The sequence below is a fragment of the Trichechus manatus genome, unplaced genomic scaffold (assembly GCF_000243295.1).
Source record: "Trichechus manatus latirostris isolate Lorelei unplaced genomic scaffold, TriManLat1.0 scaffold00276, whole genome shotgun sequence".
Lineage (NCBI taxonomy): Eukaryota > Metazoa > Chordata > Mammalia > Sirenia > Trichechidae > Trichechus > Trichechus manatus.
The window spans coordinates 1,243,735-1,258,638 of record NW_004444212.1 but is presented as its reverse complement, the minus strand read 5'-3'; the positions used below and the strand labels follow the sequence as shown (position 1 = coordinate 1,258,638).

The following is a 14,904-nucleotide window of genomic DNA, read 5'->3' as shown; positions in this document are numbered from 1 at the left end:
GCTTAGTTTTTCGGATCTTTGCTGTGGAGGGATGGCGTGGTGCTTCTGCCTAGAGTGCCATTTTGCCGGAACTCCTACCCACGCTTTTTAGGTCCTACTCCTACTATCTCTTGAATAAAACCTTCCCCAATGACCCACTTCATGCAGCAGTGGGCATATGATATTCTGTATTGCTATTCATATCCCATGTCTTCAAAGTTATTTCTAAGACTTTCAAGGGTAGGTATCATGTATTATATTTTTATATCCCGAGCACAATTCCCTGAACCAGAAGAGGAACTAAAACTGATTTATACTAACTCTTTTAATGAGCATCAGTGAGCTTTATTTATACATAAAAACTGTGGAGGGATTAAAGATAAGTGGAACACTGACTCCACTTTCAAGGAGCCTAGTCTAGAAGAAAATATTTCATTTACATGCACACACACATATACAAATAAATCAGATATGGTAAACACGATAAGCAATGTTTAAAAAAAAAAAAGCTAGAGTTGCTTCACAAAAAACAAAGTAATGTTCACATGCAGTCTAGAGCCTTATCCTAGACATATACAAGTTAAAGCGTAACACTGTGGTAAGACATTCCTCAGGACAGATTAATAAAGTAAATTAATGTCCACTTGCAGGCTGAAAGTCAACACCTAACAGGGTAACATTCTTCAAGAGTTGTATGTCACATGCTACCAACCAGAAGCCAAAGTGAAACTGAGTACCTTCAAGAACGCAAGAACAGTGGCAGACTACAGAATGACACACTAGCATGAGACAGGAGGATGAGGGCAGCAACCTGGAACTCCCTTTCCATTCTCCATGACTCATTGGTACCTAATGACATTCTAATCTACTTCTTACAGTCTCTCTCATATACTTACAACTGAGTGGAAGAGTTAGCTTAGGTCTGTATCTCAAACTATACGCTTTATAAACTGCACTTACTACAGCTGTAGCATAACCCAAATCCTCATCTAACTCTAGAAGTGGCAGAGTACAAAGTCATACCAAATCCACTCCCAGGAAAACAAACACAAGAAGCTCACAGCAGACAAGTCTATCACACTGAGTGTTAAAAACAATTTATAAGAAATGTGAACAGAAATAACTATAATAGGGACATTCGAATGTTTCATGAAAAGCATTCAAAATATGACTGTGGATATTGATATTTAACTAAAGAAAAATTCCGAATCTGTTGCTGTCAAGTCAATTCCAACTCAAAGAACACGGCAGAACTGCCCCACAGGGATTCCTAGGCTGTAATCTTTATGGGAGCAGACTCCCACCATCTTTCTTCCACGGAACCATTGGTGGGTTCAAACCACCAACCTTTCAGTTAGCAGCTGAGTACTTAACCACTGCGCCACCAGGCTCCCTAAAGAAAACCTGCACCCATGCAAACTACAGTGTTTGCACTGACCTGCCAATGTTACATCCAACTCAGTAAAAGGTATGGTACGCTCGATATCCGAAACTTTTAAAGCTGGTAGACAAGAGGCATCTTGAGTTTTACTTTGCTGAGTCCGTAATTCTAAACCTAAAAAAAAGAAAAAAGAGAAATGAACATTTGGGACTGTAATTAAGAGATTTCATGTAGTTTATCTCTTATGTGTTATTAACTTCCATTAAAAAGATAGCAATCCTGTGCCAACTGCTAGGAGTACATTAGTACTATGGTTTATAAGGCATCTGCTATTTCCAAACTAGATTACAAGGCATTAATAACCTGGCTTGGTAGGTGGCCCTTTTTCCAATTCTTATTTTTGAATTATTAAAAAAAAAATTACTGGAGAGCAGTGGTTTACTCAAGCAGTTTTTCAATCACCTCCACAAATTTTTTACTACATAGATTGTACTTTTTTTAGGGTTTTCAAAACATTTCTTGCTGGCTTGCAATTTAATGACCTTTGCACTTGTTTGCTCCTATTTCATTTTCACTAATCCAGCAAAATGCTTTTATGCTCACACAAATTTCACAAGTTATAGCAATGCTTAAAAATACATTTTGGGGGCCTGATAGTCTATTTACATAATAGAAGCTCCTGTTTCATAGAATTATTCCACAGAATCACACAGTCTATGGGAAGAGAGAATTCAAGTTTTCTAGTATTTTTTTTAAGGATAGAACAGAATGGTTTATGTATAAGAAGACTTCACAGTTTAAAATTCTGTCATTTATAAAAGTACACTGTTTTACATACATGATTTGCAGGGGGTTACTATAACTGATTTAGTATTTTAACTTGAAATCATGGTAAACGATACTTACTCATGGTGTCTGATATGCTTACCTTTAAATGGAAGAGTAGTAGCTTCACTAATCTTCCATTTCCACCTTTTTAAAGTTCCTATCACAACAGCTCCTTGAGCTGTCCACTTAGAGATGGGAATCCTAAGTACGAAATGACTATGGGGTTCATGGGCAGCAAGTATCTCATGTCACACATACGCTCTCCACAGACACTCCTGTGCCCCATAGGAAAGTAAAAGCTGAAACCACCCTCTACTTATGACTCTTCAGATGTACACTCTGGAATAGCTATTTCCATGACCAGCTAACTTTGGTTCCTATATCTCTTGGTCTAAAGTGAATAGATACTACTTTCACTGCAGCCCTCTGAAGTGGAGGTATTTATTTTTCCTAAGTCACACAACTCAGACAGATGAGAAGAAGCAGGGTCTCACTGACCACCACCACTTCTTGACCACTTTCTAGGCTCACATGAGAAGCTTGAGACTCCTGCCATTCAGCTCTACACCCTCCATCCCTCCTCATCACTGTCATTTACAAACCTCCTAGGCCACTCCCTTTCTTTCACAGAAGGCTTTGACATTCCTCTCCCCACCCCAAATCCTGAGTGATGAGTCATCCATGAGACTGTCCCATCTAAAGACACTGAGGTAAAAGCAATAATAATCCGCATTAAACTCTAATAAATTAATCAAGGATGTCTGTTGTAATCTCTAGGGTAATCACTAAAAGAATAATTAAAGGATACATTACTAATGAATTAATAGGGAAAACTGAATAATAAAAAATGGATTAATCCATAAAGTGTCAAGAAATGAAAGTAAAAAACAAACAAGAGGGTCAAAAAGGTAATAAGTAGTTAAGACGATGGATACAAACCCACATTTATCAGTAAATTACATCAATGTAAATAGATTATATATTTCAATTAAAAGACTATCAGACTCAATGTAAAAACAAAACCCAATATATGCTATTTAAAAGAGAAATACCTTAAATATAAGAATATTGAAAGGCTCAGAATAAAAGGATGGAAAAAAAAGATAAACTATGAAAACAGTAACAGAAAGCTGGTGTAGCTACACTACTACAAGTAAATAAAAAGGGAGCAGGGGAAGTCTCAAGACAAAAGGGGTTAATAGTGTCAAATGAGGAGCTCTGGTGGTGCAAAGGTTAAGCTGCTAAGTGAATGATTTGCAGTTCCAACTCACCAGTGGCTCCAAGGAAGAAAAGACCTGGTGATCTGCTCCCATAAAGATTACAGCCTAAGAAACCCTATGGGACCGTTCTACTCTATCCGACAGGGTCACTATGAGACAGAATCAACTCGAGGACAAGACAACTATCTGTAACAGCCCCAAACCATACCAGCATGCGGCTTCCCCCGACAGCACTCAGCAGCCTGAATACAGAAGGAGAGCAAGTGGAAGACTGAACTGGTTGAGGTCTGACAAAGCAGTTATCCATGGAGAGATGGAGGGAGGGGATGCCAGACATCATGGCAAGAGAGTGGGCTTTGAATAAGAATTAAAGGAACTGAGACAAAAGACTGCGAGACCATGGAATGGTCAGGGACTGTGGTATTTAAGTTAGCAAAGAAGTTTGGTGGGATAAAGGGATTGCAGACATTTAGGTGACTGAGGTCAGAGTCAGGTACTGAGGTTTCAGAGGCAGAAAAGCCTGCGAACGGGAAAAAAAAAAAAAAGAAAAATCCAGGGTATAAAAGTGTAACAAGACAATCCTTCCTAAAATGAGCTTAAGGATCTGCTATTAGAAAGGTTCTCTAAAACATTAATCTCTAACCTACTGACATTTAAGGCCTTCCTCTATCTGGTTTCCCAAAACCATGCCACTCAGACGATTGCTAATTGTGTGCCTTTGCTCACACTGTATCCCTGATGTGAAAAAGGCTCTCCCTGCCCCTATCCAGCCTTACCAATATTCAAGGGTCCACCTCCTTTAACACATTCTGCAATGGCTCTGACACCGCAAATGCTCCCTCTCTGAAATCACACAGTATAAAAAGTCCACCAATTTTCTTTTTTCTTTCACCAGATCACAAGCTCTCTGATGGTAGAGGCTACATCCCCTCACAACACCCAATACATTACACACAGACACCAAAATGCTTGTGCATTCTTTAAAGGTTTTAATAAATTAAATGATTCCCCATTCATATGTTTTTCATTCATGTATATCTATAGATTGGGCTTTAATTCAGAGAGCTTCCTGACACCTAAGTCCGTATTTCAAGACTTACTGATCTGAAATAATCATTAAATGCGCTAGCATTGTGTCCTACTTTAAAGGAACTCTGCAGTGAATCTGTCAAGTAAAAACATACGTTTGTAAAGGGAAAACATCATTCATTAGCATACAGGTTGGTGCTGTAGTATACAAGGTATTCTTAAAGCAGAGGACACAGAAAGGACAAGCCATGGATTTGGAACAGCTTAGGGAACACACATTCTGCTACTTAGGCATGGGTCATCTTGTGTACTTATAAATGGCTTTTAGTAAATATGAGAGATTGAAACTTGTCAACTGGCACTCACAGAAGAGAAGTTTATTATATTTTCACAATTAGTGTGTTAAATTTATCACAGAGCTTAAAATAGCTGTATGTCTCAGCAAGAATTCACTGATAAAAATAAGAATAGATTATAGGTTTACATTAATTTTGCCTTTACTAGATACCTCAAACTTAGCATGATCTAAATGGAATTACTTACTTTTCACATAAAGTCAACTCTTATCTCCTGAAAAGCCTAAGATTCCTCATATAATTCCAGCCCAACTATCATGTTTTGTGGGGAGGGTACATATGTATGCACGTATATGTGTATGTGTGCACTATATATATTTTTTTAATAGAGTTTATAGAGGTGTAATTTGCCTACAATAAAACTCACAATTTAAAGATAAAATTCAATGAGTTTGGGCAATACATAATCATGATACAGAACAGTTTTATGATGAAAAAAGTTCTCACATGCACTTTTGCAACTCAATCTCTACACCCACTCCTGGTTTCTAGCAATTACTGACCTGTTTTCTGTCATTATAATTTTGTCATTTCTAGGATTTCACATAAATGGACACATTTAGTATGTATTTTCTGTGACTTATTTCACTTAGCAAAATGCTCTTGAGATTCATCCAGTCACTAAGTGAATTTATCTGTTTACCAAGTGATGGAAATTTAGGTTGTTTCAGGTTTTGTGTGGACATGTTTTCATTTCTTTTGAATAAATACTCAGCAGGAGTACTGCTAGGCTTCATGGTAAGTATATGTTTAACAATATAAAAAATTGTAAAGCAGTTTTCCTAAGCGGCTATACCATTTTGCTATTAGCAACTTATAAAAGTGCCACTTGCTTTACATCTTTGACAACATTTTGTATTGGCAGTTTTTTTTAAAATTTTAGCCATCCTAGTGGGTGTGGAATGGTGTTATCACTGAAGTTTTAATCTGCATTTTCCTAAGAAATAATGATGCATTTTCCTAATAATGAAGTTATTCCCAACAATGCTTTATGTACTTATTTGTCATTTGTGTATTTTCTTATGTAAAGTATCTGTTAAAATTTTTTGTGCATTTTTTAAATTGAGTTGTTTGATTTCCCATTACTGAGTTAGTCAGAATCGACTCAACAGCAATGGGTTTGTTGATTTCTTAACATATAATGGATATAAGTCCTTTATTATATATTATATATTTAAACCTGTGAAAGCAGGAACCTATGTAAGGTGGAAACATGTCAGGGAAGGAAAACTCAAATACTTTCCACTAAATACAGGCACACCTCAAAGACACTGTGGGTTCAGTTCCAGACCACTGCAATAAAGCAAATATTGCAATAAAGATAGTCACATGAATTTTTTGGTTTCCCAGTACATATAAAAGTTATGTTTACACACTACTGTAGCCTATTCAGTGTGCAACATTATGCCTAAAAAAAAAAGTACATACCTTAATTAAAAAAATACTTTCTTACTAAAAAATGCTAACCATCATCTGAGCCTTCAGTGAGTCATAATCTTTTGCTGGTGGAGAGTCTTGCCTCGATGTTGAAGGCTGCTGACTGATCAGTGTGGTGACTGCTGAAGGTTGGGGTGGCTGTGGAAATTTCTTAAAATAAGACAACAATGAAGTCGCTGCATCAACTGACTCTTCCTTTCACAAAAGATTTCTCTAGAGCATGCAATGCTATCTGATAGCATTTTATCCACAGTAGAACTTCTTTCAAAATTTTTGGAGTTAATCCCCTCAAATCCTGCTGCTGCTTTAGCAACTAAGCTTATGTAATATTCTAAATCCTTTGTTGTCATTTAAACAATGTTCACAGCACCTTCACCAAGAATATATTCCATCCTAAGTAACCACTTTCTTTGCTCATTCATAAGAAGCAACTCCGTATCCACTGATCATTACCATGAGATGCGGCAATTCAGTTACATCTTTAGGCTCCACTTCTAATTCTAGTTTTCTTACTATTTCTACCATGTCTGGAGTTACTTCCTCCACTGAAGTCTTGAACCCCTCAAAGTCATCCATGATGGCTGGAATCAACTTCTTCCAAACTCCTGTTAATGTTGATATTTTGACCTCCTCCCATGAATCACAAATGTTCTTAATGGCATCTAGAATGATGAATCCTTTCTAGAAGGTTTTCAATTTAATTTGGCCAGATCCATCAAAGGAATCACTATCTATGGCAGCTTTAGCCTCACAAAATGTATTTCTTAAATAATAAGACTTGAAAGTTGGAATTATTCCTTGATCCATGGGCTGTAGGATGGACGTGTTAGCAGGTATGAAAACAACGTTAATCTCCTTGTACATCTCCATCAGACCTCTTCAGTGACCGGGTGAACTGTCAATGAGCGGTAATATTTTGAAAGTGATCTTTTTTTCTGAGCAGTAGGTCTCAACAGTAGGCTTAAAATATTCAGTAAACCATGTTGTCAACAGATGTGCTGTCATCCAGGCTTTGTTATTCCATTTATAGAACACAGGCAGAGTAGATTTAGCATAAGTCTTAAGGGCCCTAAGATTTCTGGAATGGTAAATGAGCACTGGCTTCAACTTAAAGTCACCAGCTGCATTAGCCCCTAACAGGAGAGTCAGCCTGTCCTTTGAAGTTAGGCACTGACTTCTCCTCTCTGGCTATGAAAGTCCTAGATAGCATCTTCTTTCAATAGAAAGTTGTTTCGACTACACTGAAAACGTATTGTTCAGTGTGGTCATCTTCATCAGTCATCTTAGCCAGATCTTCTGGATAACTTGCTGCAGCTTCTACTTCAACACTTGCTGCAGCTTCCACATCAACACTTGCTGCTTCACCTTGCACTTCTATGTGATGGAGACGGCTTCTTTCCTTAAACCTCACAAACCAATCTCTGCTAGTTTCAAACTTTTCTTCTGCAGCTTCCTCACCTCTCTCAGTCTTCATATAATTGAAGAGGGGTAGGGCTTTGCTCTGGTTTAGGCTTTGGCTTAAGGGAATATTGTGGCTGGTTTGATCTTCTATCCAGACCACTAAAACCTTCTCCATATCAGGCTGTTTTGCTTTCTTATCATTCTTGTGTTCACTGAAGTAGCACTATTAATTTCCTTTAAGAACTCTTCCTTTGCATTCACAACATGGCTAACTGGTGCAAGAGGTCTACCTTTCGGCCTGTCTCGACTTTTGACATGCCTTCCTCACTAAGCTTAATCATTTCTAGCTTTTGATTTTAAGTGAGAGATGTGTGACTCTTCCTTTCACTTGAACACTTCTAGGGTTATTAATTGGCCTAATTTCAATATTGTCGTGTCTTAGGGAATAGGGAAGACCGAGGAGACAGAGAGAGATGGGGGAATGGCCATCTGGTGGAGTAGTCAGAACACACACAACACTTACCGATTAAGTTCGCCATCTTATAGGGCATGGTTCATGGCACCCCAAAACAATCAGAAGAGTAACATCAAAGATCACTGACCACAGATCACCATAACAGATATAATTATAACGAAAACGTCTGAAATATTGTGAGAATTACCAAAACATGACACAGAGACATGACTTGAGCACACGCTAGTGGAAAAATCAACAGACTTGCTCAATGCAGGGTTGCCACAAACTTTTAATTTGTAAAAAACACAGTATCTGCGAAGTGCAATAAAGCAAAGCACAATAAAACGAGGTATGCCCGTAGAGAGCTATAGAAAAGTGGTGACTGCATACTGTCAAAGGCAGAAAACTCGCAAGACCCAGAAAAACAGACCAGTCCCGTCAAGTTGCAGCTCTCACACGTTTTAATGTGTATTTTGCAAACATTTTCTTCCAGAGGCCAGATGATTTTTGATTGAGAATTAATTTTGATCCCTCTCTTCTGTCTTGTTGTCCTATCTCTTTCCTAATTCCAACTAAATGTGAAAACATTTACAAGGTCTTCTAAATTTGGACTTCACTCACACCACAACATCCTAGCTTAGGTCTTCATATCATGCCTAGGTTTCTAATCACCTTTTCAGAGTTTCTCTATCTAATTTCTCTTTGTCCTTGAAATTATACTGAATATCACCATTTTATTACTCAAAGATTTTCTACAACTCCTTATACTTTAATGAATGAAGTACATACTCAGCAGTCTTAGATTCGAGGTACTCCACAATTTGGTCTCAACTCTTCATTCTTGTCCCAGTCTTTCCCAAACACTTTATTTCATCCATATCATCATATTCATCACCCTCTGAACAAGAGGCACACTATCCAATTTCCGTATCTTTACCGTGCCTACATACAGATTCTAGTTGTGCTTCATGACCAGCTCGAGTCCTTTACTTAGCTCAGTGAGATCTGCCAATTCTTTACAGTCACTGATTTGTTCCTTCTAAACTCATAGCTGATCCTGTCTATGTTGTTCACTTGATGATTAATTATATATTGAAACATGAAATAAATTTTACTGGTATATTATATCATGTGGTAAGCAGAAAGCATTCATAAAATTTATAAAATAAATCAATCTCATAATGCAACTTCTTTTTAAGTATTCCTTCCTTGCCTGCCAAACCACAGTATAAATTTTCTAAGAATAGGGATGGAACTTTATAGATGCCCAATAAAATTTGTTGACTGAAATAATAACCAGCCTCCAACTATTAACTAATTTTAAAAGTTCACTGGATTTGGGAGAAGGCCAGCATGTCATCTTATAAGGCTATCTTCTTAATTACTAAGAACAAAATAGAATATCTAACCTTTTTCATATATCCGTTCCTTGTCTTTTCGAGAAAGAGAATTGACCTTTTGCTGTAGTTTTTCTGTTTCCATTTGTGTCTGTTTCTCGTAATATTTGTCATCTGGTTTCATTGATAAAGTCAACTTATGCTGATTATTCTGCAACAACAGTAACAAAAAAGCCAATTTAAAACAAGAATTTATTAAAACTTAATATATTGAACCAGCCTCTGCCATTGTATTCTTGGTTCTGTAGTAATAACAATAAAATAATAGTAATAATAATAAAACTCTCCTTGAAGGGTTGTTTTGCAGATTAAATTATATAAGCCACATATGGTTACAGAACCATATCTGGTATGTCCAAACCAAAAAACTAAACCCGTTGCCGTTGAGTCGATTCTGACCCATATGTAGTAAGTATATAATTCATATATGTTGTTATTATTACTATTAGTATTACATTATGGTCACTATGTTTTCACCATAAAAGTATAAGTATTCAACATTTTCTTTACACTTTGGTTGGAAAAAGAAACAGTACTTTCTGATACTATAAATCTTTGATTTTAGAGTAAATTTAAAATAACAGAATTAAATAACTTTATTTTTATCTAGCCTTCATTATATTATTAACTTCTCAAAAGTAAGAACTTCTCCATTCAGAACTTTGTAAGTTTGAGGACAAGATAAGTGTTGATCTAATCTAATATCTTTTGTTAGATTAACTTGCTTCTCTTATTTATTTCAGCAATTGAAAACACAAAAAATGCTTGTTTGTAAGACTACAGAGAGGTGGAAAAATTAGAATAACAGAAATTTTATGTAAAATAACTTATAATAACTTAGAGATATTGCAGGTCAAATTACGTCCCATGTCCAAAACAATGGTGCATATTAAAATAGTTACCCTTATATAGAGACAACAGTCTTACCCAGCACAGTACCATGTTTTTAAAAGTTCTGCCATATTAATGAATATATACCAGGTAACATACAAACAAGTACAAATGCCTAAAAATCTAGGAAAACAAACAAGCATCAAAAGAATTCCATTAAAAAAAAAAACAGAATATCCACTGTTCTCATATTTTATGTGATTTTTTTATTTTAAAAAAAGAATACATGGAAATGTTTTGTTAGCTCTACGTACATGCACACAGATACATGCATTCATATATAAAAAATACACACATATTCACATATAAAAACCAACCTACATTACAATCTGGAAATTTTTAAAGTTAACATAAGCATTACAATTTTAATTAACAAGTGAGAAATTATGTCACCTACTCATTAGCACAGTCTTACATAATGTAGATTATGTTCCTTTCATTATTATAAAATTCAACTTCAAAATTACAGACATAAATTCTTCAATTTTCTTACCTTGAAATACTGCTTTATTTTTTCTTGCAAAAATACTGGACTTTCCTTAAGGCGCTGCCTGAATTGAGCCATTTGATTTCCTAATTTCAAGAGTTCCACAGGGTCTCCATCATGATTCCAACAAGAAGCTATGTACTGGAACAAAGAATTTTAAATTCACAATGCATATTACACTATAAATGCTATATTAACCCAGTTAAATAACAAAGGCTTTACATTTTATTGAGATCTTAGTTTCTGTATTTAAATGTACCACAGATGACTGTTTGTAACAAAAATTGAGTCATTATTTGGTTGGAAGAAGAGAAACTAAGTTCATCTTAACTCAATTATTTTCTAATAAAATGAAGAGCATAGGTTTATACTATTTTTTAAAAATGTAATCATTACTAACAGATCACTAGCTATCACCCATTTCTATCCATTTAGAGTATTCTGTGTAAAACTATTTCATATGAAAACATACGCTATCATCGCAAAGCCAATGAACTAGTAAAAAGTCAGACAATATATTATAAAATCACAAGCTATATATTATTAAAATAACTAAAAGAGTAAATTTACATCAGATCTGAAATTATGTAACTTTCTGAAAATATACATACCTCAAGTTCAAATGAAAGGTGCTATCAACATCAATCTGTATTTTCAGTGCTGTCAAGAGCCACTAATTATAAAAGTCAAAAAGGAAAAAATAAAGAGGCAGTTGAGAGATCACATACCGATGTCAGTGTAAGTCCAAAGCTGGTAGACTGATGCTTCATTTGTATTTCAGTTTTATGAAGTAAAGCTTCAATTCGATCATCTTCAAATCCTTTTCTGTATAACAAAATTAACAGATGTTGAAAAGAAATATTTTAGAAATGCAAGGTAGTAGATATAATATTTAAAACAACCAAAGATGAAGTAATACATGCTTTATTGCATAAAGAAAAGGCCACACAATTGAGAAGGATCATGCCCCTTACCATAAAATATTCATGAATTAAGAATGAAATCAAATCATTGCAAAGAAGCCATACTTACTCAATGACTTCATCAATTGTTCTGTCAATAATGTTTCTGACTGTCTGAATATCTTTCTCTGCAATCCCTTGTAGGCCTACACTGAAGTAGGCCTCCCTTGTGTAGCCATTATACCTAGAATTCAAAAACAGAGATGATACATACAGTTTTCATCATTCCCATATATTTAAAGATCAAATACTCTACAGAATAGAACTTATTAGATCTCTAAACTTCCAAATCCTCCACTAACACAATCATTAAAGCAGTATTCTCAGCTATTCACTTCTCATATATAATTTGTCACATTTAGATTATGTCCTTTTATTATTTCTAAAAATCGATACAAACCTTAGAATTACAGCAAACTAAATCTAGAAAAAGAACTGTTGAGTTTTACAGAATCTTAAGATTTCAAAGAATATTTAACGTCCTGACTTTTAAAACAGGCACAGAACATTCCAAGATATTGGAAAAACTATTTTTTTTTTTTGGCCAAATGTCCCTTACAGGGCTCTATAAGTAACTTCTCCTGAAGCCCCAATCTAATCCAGAGTTTTGTGTTCTAGGGGAGGAGGTATGTGGTCCTGTGCACTGAAGGATGGTTGGCAGCATCCCTGGCCTCTCTACCCATGAGATGCCAGCAGCATCCCTCCTTCTGTTGTGACCACCAAAAATCTCTATGGACATTAACAAACATTACCTGGAGGGCAAAACCATGCCTCCTTGAGAACTACTGATTTAATCTAGTAATAAAACTTACCCAACATCAGGCGAAAAGCCTGTGCCAAGTCCAGATTCAATCAAGGCTTTGTAAAAGGGAGAATTAGGTCCACCAATCAAGAGTGAAGACAAAAGATTTAATGTGAAGGCTTCAAATGTATTGGTGATTCTTCATTTAAAAGGGGAATGGGAGGGCAGGGAAGAGAAAGAAAGTAAACAAAAACAAAAAAAAAAGAAAAAAGAAAAATTGTTGCTGCCCTTGTAATATTTTTTAAATCACCATTAACACTCTTATCTCCAATGAAGTTGAAGTTCTACTACAACCTTGCATTACAACCTCCATTTTAATAACTGACTGAGTGAAAGAGAGTAACTATGCTTGTAGCTTACAAGGCATTTACATACTGTGATTTTTTCCTTTTTGGCACCAAATCATAAAATTGATTTAACTGGGTATCCAATGCTTATCACGTGGCAGTTTGTCAAGTACTTTCACATATATTATTCCAACTTATCTACAACAATTCTAACATCAACACTGTAGACAAGAAACTGAAATGAGATTAAGGGATTTGTTCAAGGCTATCTAACTACTAAGTGGCAGGCAGACCAACCAGTGTGTGTAGCCAAGGTAACGTCCTTCCTTTCCTAATCTGGTGTCCATGAAATCTCTAGAGTTACAAAGTTTTGCTATGTCTTATATTTTTCTGAGGCAAATGTTCATAGTATTCTTCTCATGCTCAAAGGGACTGGTGAGTCCCAAAATGTCAACAAATGCTGTTATAGGCCAGTTTTTCCTCTGCAGGCAACGAAAGCTTTAAAATACAAGAAAGACGTAAATTATTTTTCTTCTGGACAACTACCAAAAGTGACCTTCCCCCAAAATCATCTCAGATGTTGTTAAAACCTTTCCTGACACTTTGCTCTCTAGTCTGAAAACCTGCTCGACTCCTAAATGCTAACTATACATTAATTTATACTTGATTGTAGAACTCACTTCCTAACATTCTAACTTGGAGAGTTTTCTACTGTTTACTAACTGTTATAAGCTTTAACAATTCATACTTACCCTGGTAAGAGGAAGCTGACACTCACAGTTGTCTGTTTAGAGGAATCTGTAGCAAGTGAATCAGGGCCACACGTTATTTGGTATTCCCTCTGTAAAATGATATGGTATTTTAAATAAGCATAGAGTCTGAACAGTTTTAAACCAGCATAGATTGTATGGATATGGGAATTGGTCCAAAAGATGCTTTTTACTAAATGAACTTTCTTTTTAAACAAATAACTATCCTTTAGGCTTGAAAAGCTCTTGAATACATTGTACAGCCCACAAAAACATTTTAAAATCATATTATTGACACACAGTTCAAGCCTTAATATGTTTAATAGGTATAATTTTTAAAAAATGATTATTCTATGGACCTACAGGCTTATCCCAAGGCTTCTGAGCAGGCACTATGGTACTTGGTTCAATTTTCTGAAATTTACTCAGTGTTTCTTCATCAATTTGTTTCAGGTGCTTTTCTAACTGAAAATTACCATAAGTGAAGAACCTAAAATTTAAAGAAGATAGTTTATTTTAGTTAAAAGATTAGAAACCAATAGTGAAGGCTTTCTACATGAAATGGAGAATATACAATATATAGCAGCTGATAACAAGCCAGTTCTCACAGTGAACTTTATATATAGAAAGACATTTTTTTCCCACTTATTTAACTACAAATACCAAAGAGGTTTTTTTCTTTTTTTAAAAAATAAGTTGGTTGTAAAAAAAAAAAAACATGACTTGTGCTGAAGGAATTAATTAAATGTAAAGTTGGCAAAAACTGATATTTTATTTAAACCTACTATAAAGGTGTTGTAAATACCAAGTTATTTCTTGAAATAATTTACGACCCTAGTTATAGCAATATTGTATTGTAAATGTATTGTAAATCCATCTAAGACTAAAAACCAAAATAAAGAATTTCATAAAATTCAATTTTAGGTTATAAATTTCAGATTATAAATGTTTTTAAGGTAACACATTTATTCAACTGAGGAGGTTTATATGACAGAGTTGTTCTTTTTCTTTAAATGTTGTCTGAGCTGTATTAAGATTTTGGGAACTAGTGTCAAAAAAAAAAAGGGAGCCCTGGTAGCGCAAAGGCTAAGGGCTCAGCTGCTAACCAAAAGGTTGGTAGTCCGATCCATGGGAGAAAGACCTGGTGATCTGCTTCTGTAGAGATTACAGTCTACAACAACACCAACAATAACCAAAAAGCGAGTGTATGATCACATATGTAGGTGTACAGGCATATATCT

The 14,904-nt window shown here is 35.4% G+C and overlaps 1 protein-coding gene across 3 annotated transcripts in view; it reads right to left on the bottom strand.

Annotated features, from left to right (window-relative positions):
• The window catches only part of PITRM1 (pitrilysin metallopeptidase 1), a 56,956-nt gene that overhangs the window by 25,695 nt on the left and 16,357 nt on the right, over positions 1-14,904 (bottom strand). For all 3 annotated transcript variants that reach the window (XM_012559590.2, XM_023725012.1, XM_023725013.1), the window contains 8 exons: positions 14,027-14,153; positions 13,667-13,755; positions 12,638-12,766; positions 11,896-12,009; positions 11,592-11,688; positions 10,870-11,004; positions 9,498-9,636; positions 1,418-1,534 (listed from right to left, as the gene is read on the bottom strand). In XM_012559590.2, coding sequence (XP_012415044.1) covers positions 1,418-1,534; positions 9,498-9,636; positions 10,870-11,004; positions 11,592-11,688; positions 11,896-12,009; positions 12,638-12,766; positions 13,667-13,755; positions 14,027-14,153 — 947 coding nt within the window. The remainder of the gene's footprint in view (positions 1-1,417; positions 1,535-9,497; positions 9,637-10,869; positions 11,005-11,591; positions 11,689-11,895; positions 12,010-12,637; positions 12,767-13,666; positions 13,756-14,026; positions 14,154-14,904) is intronic.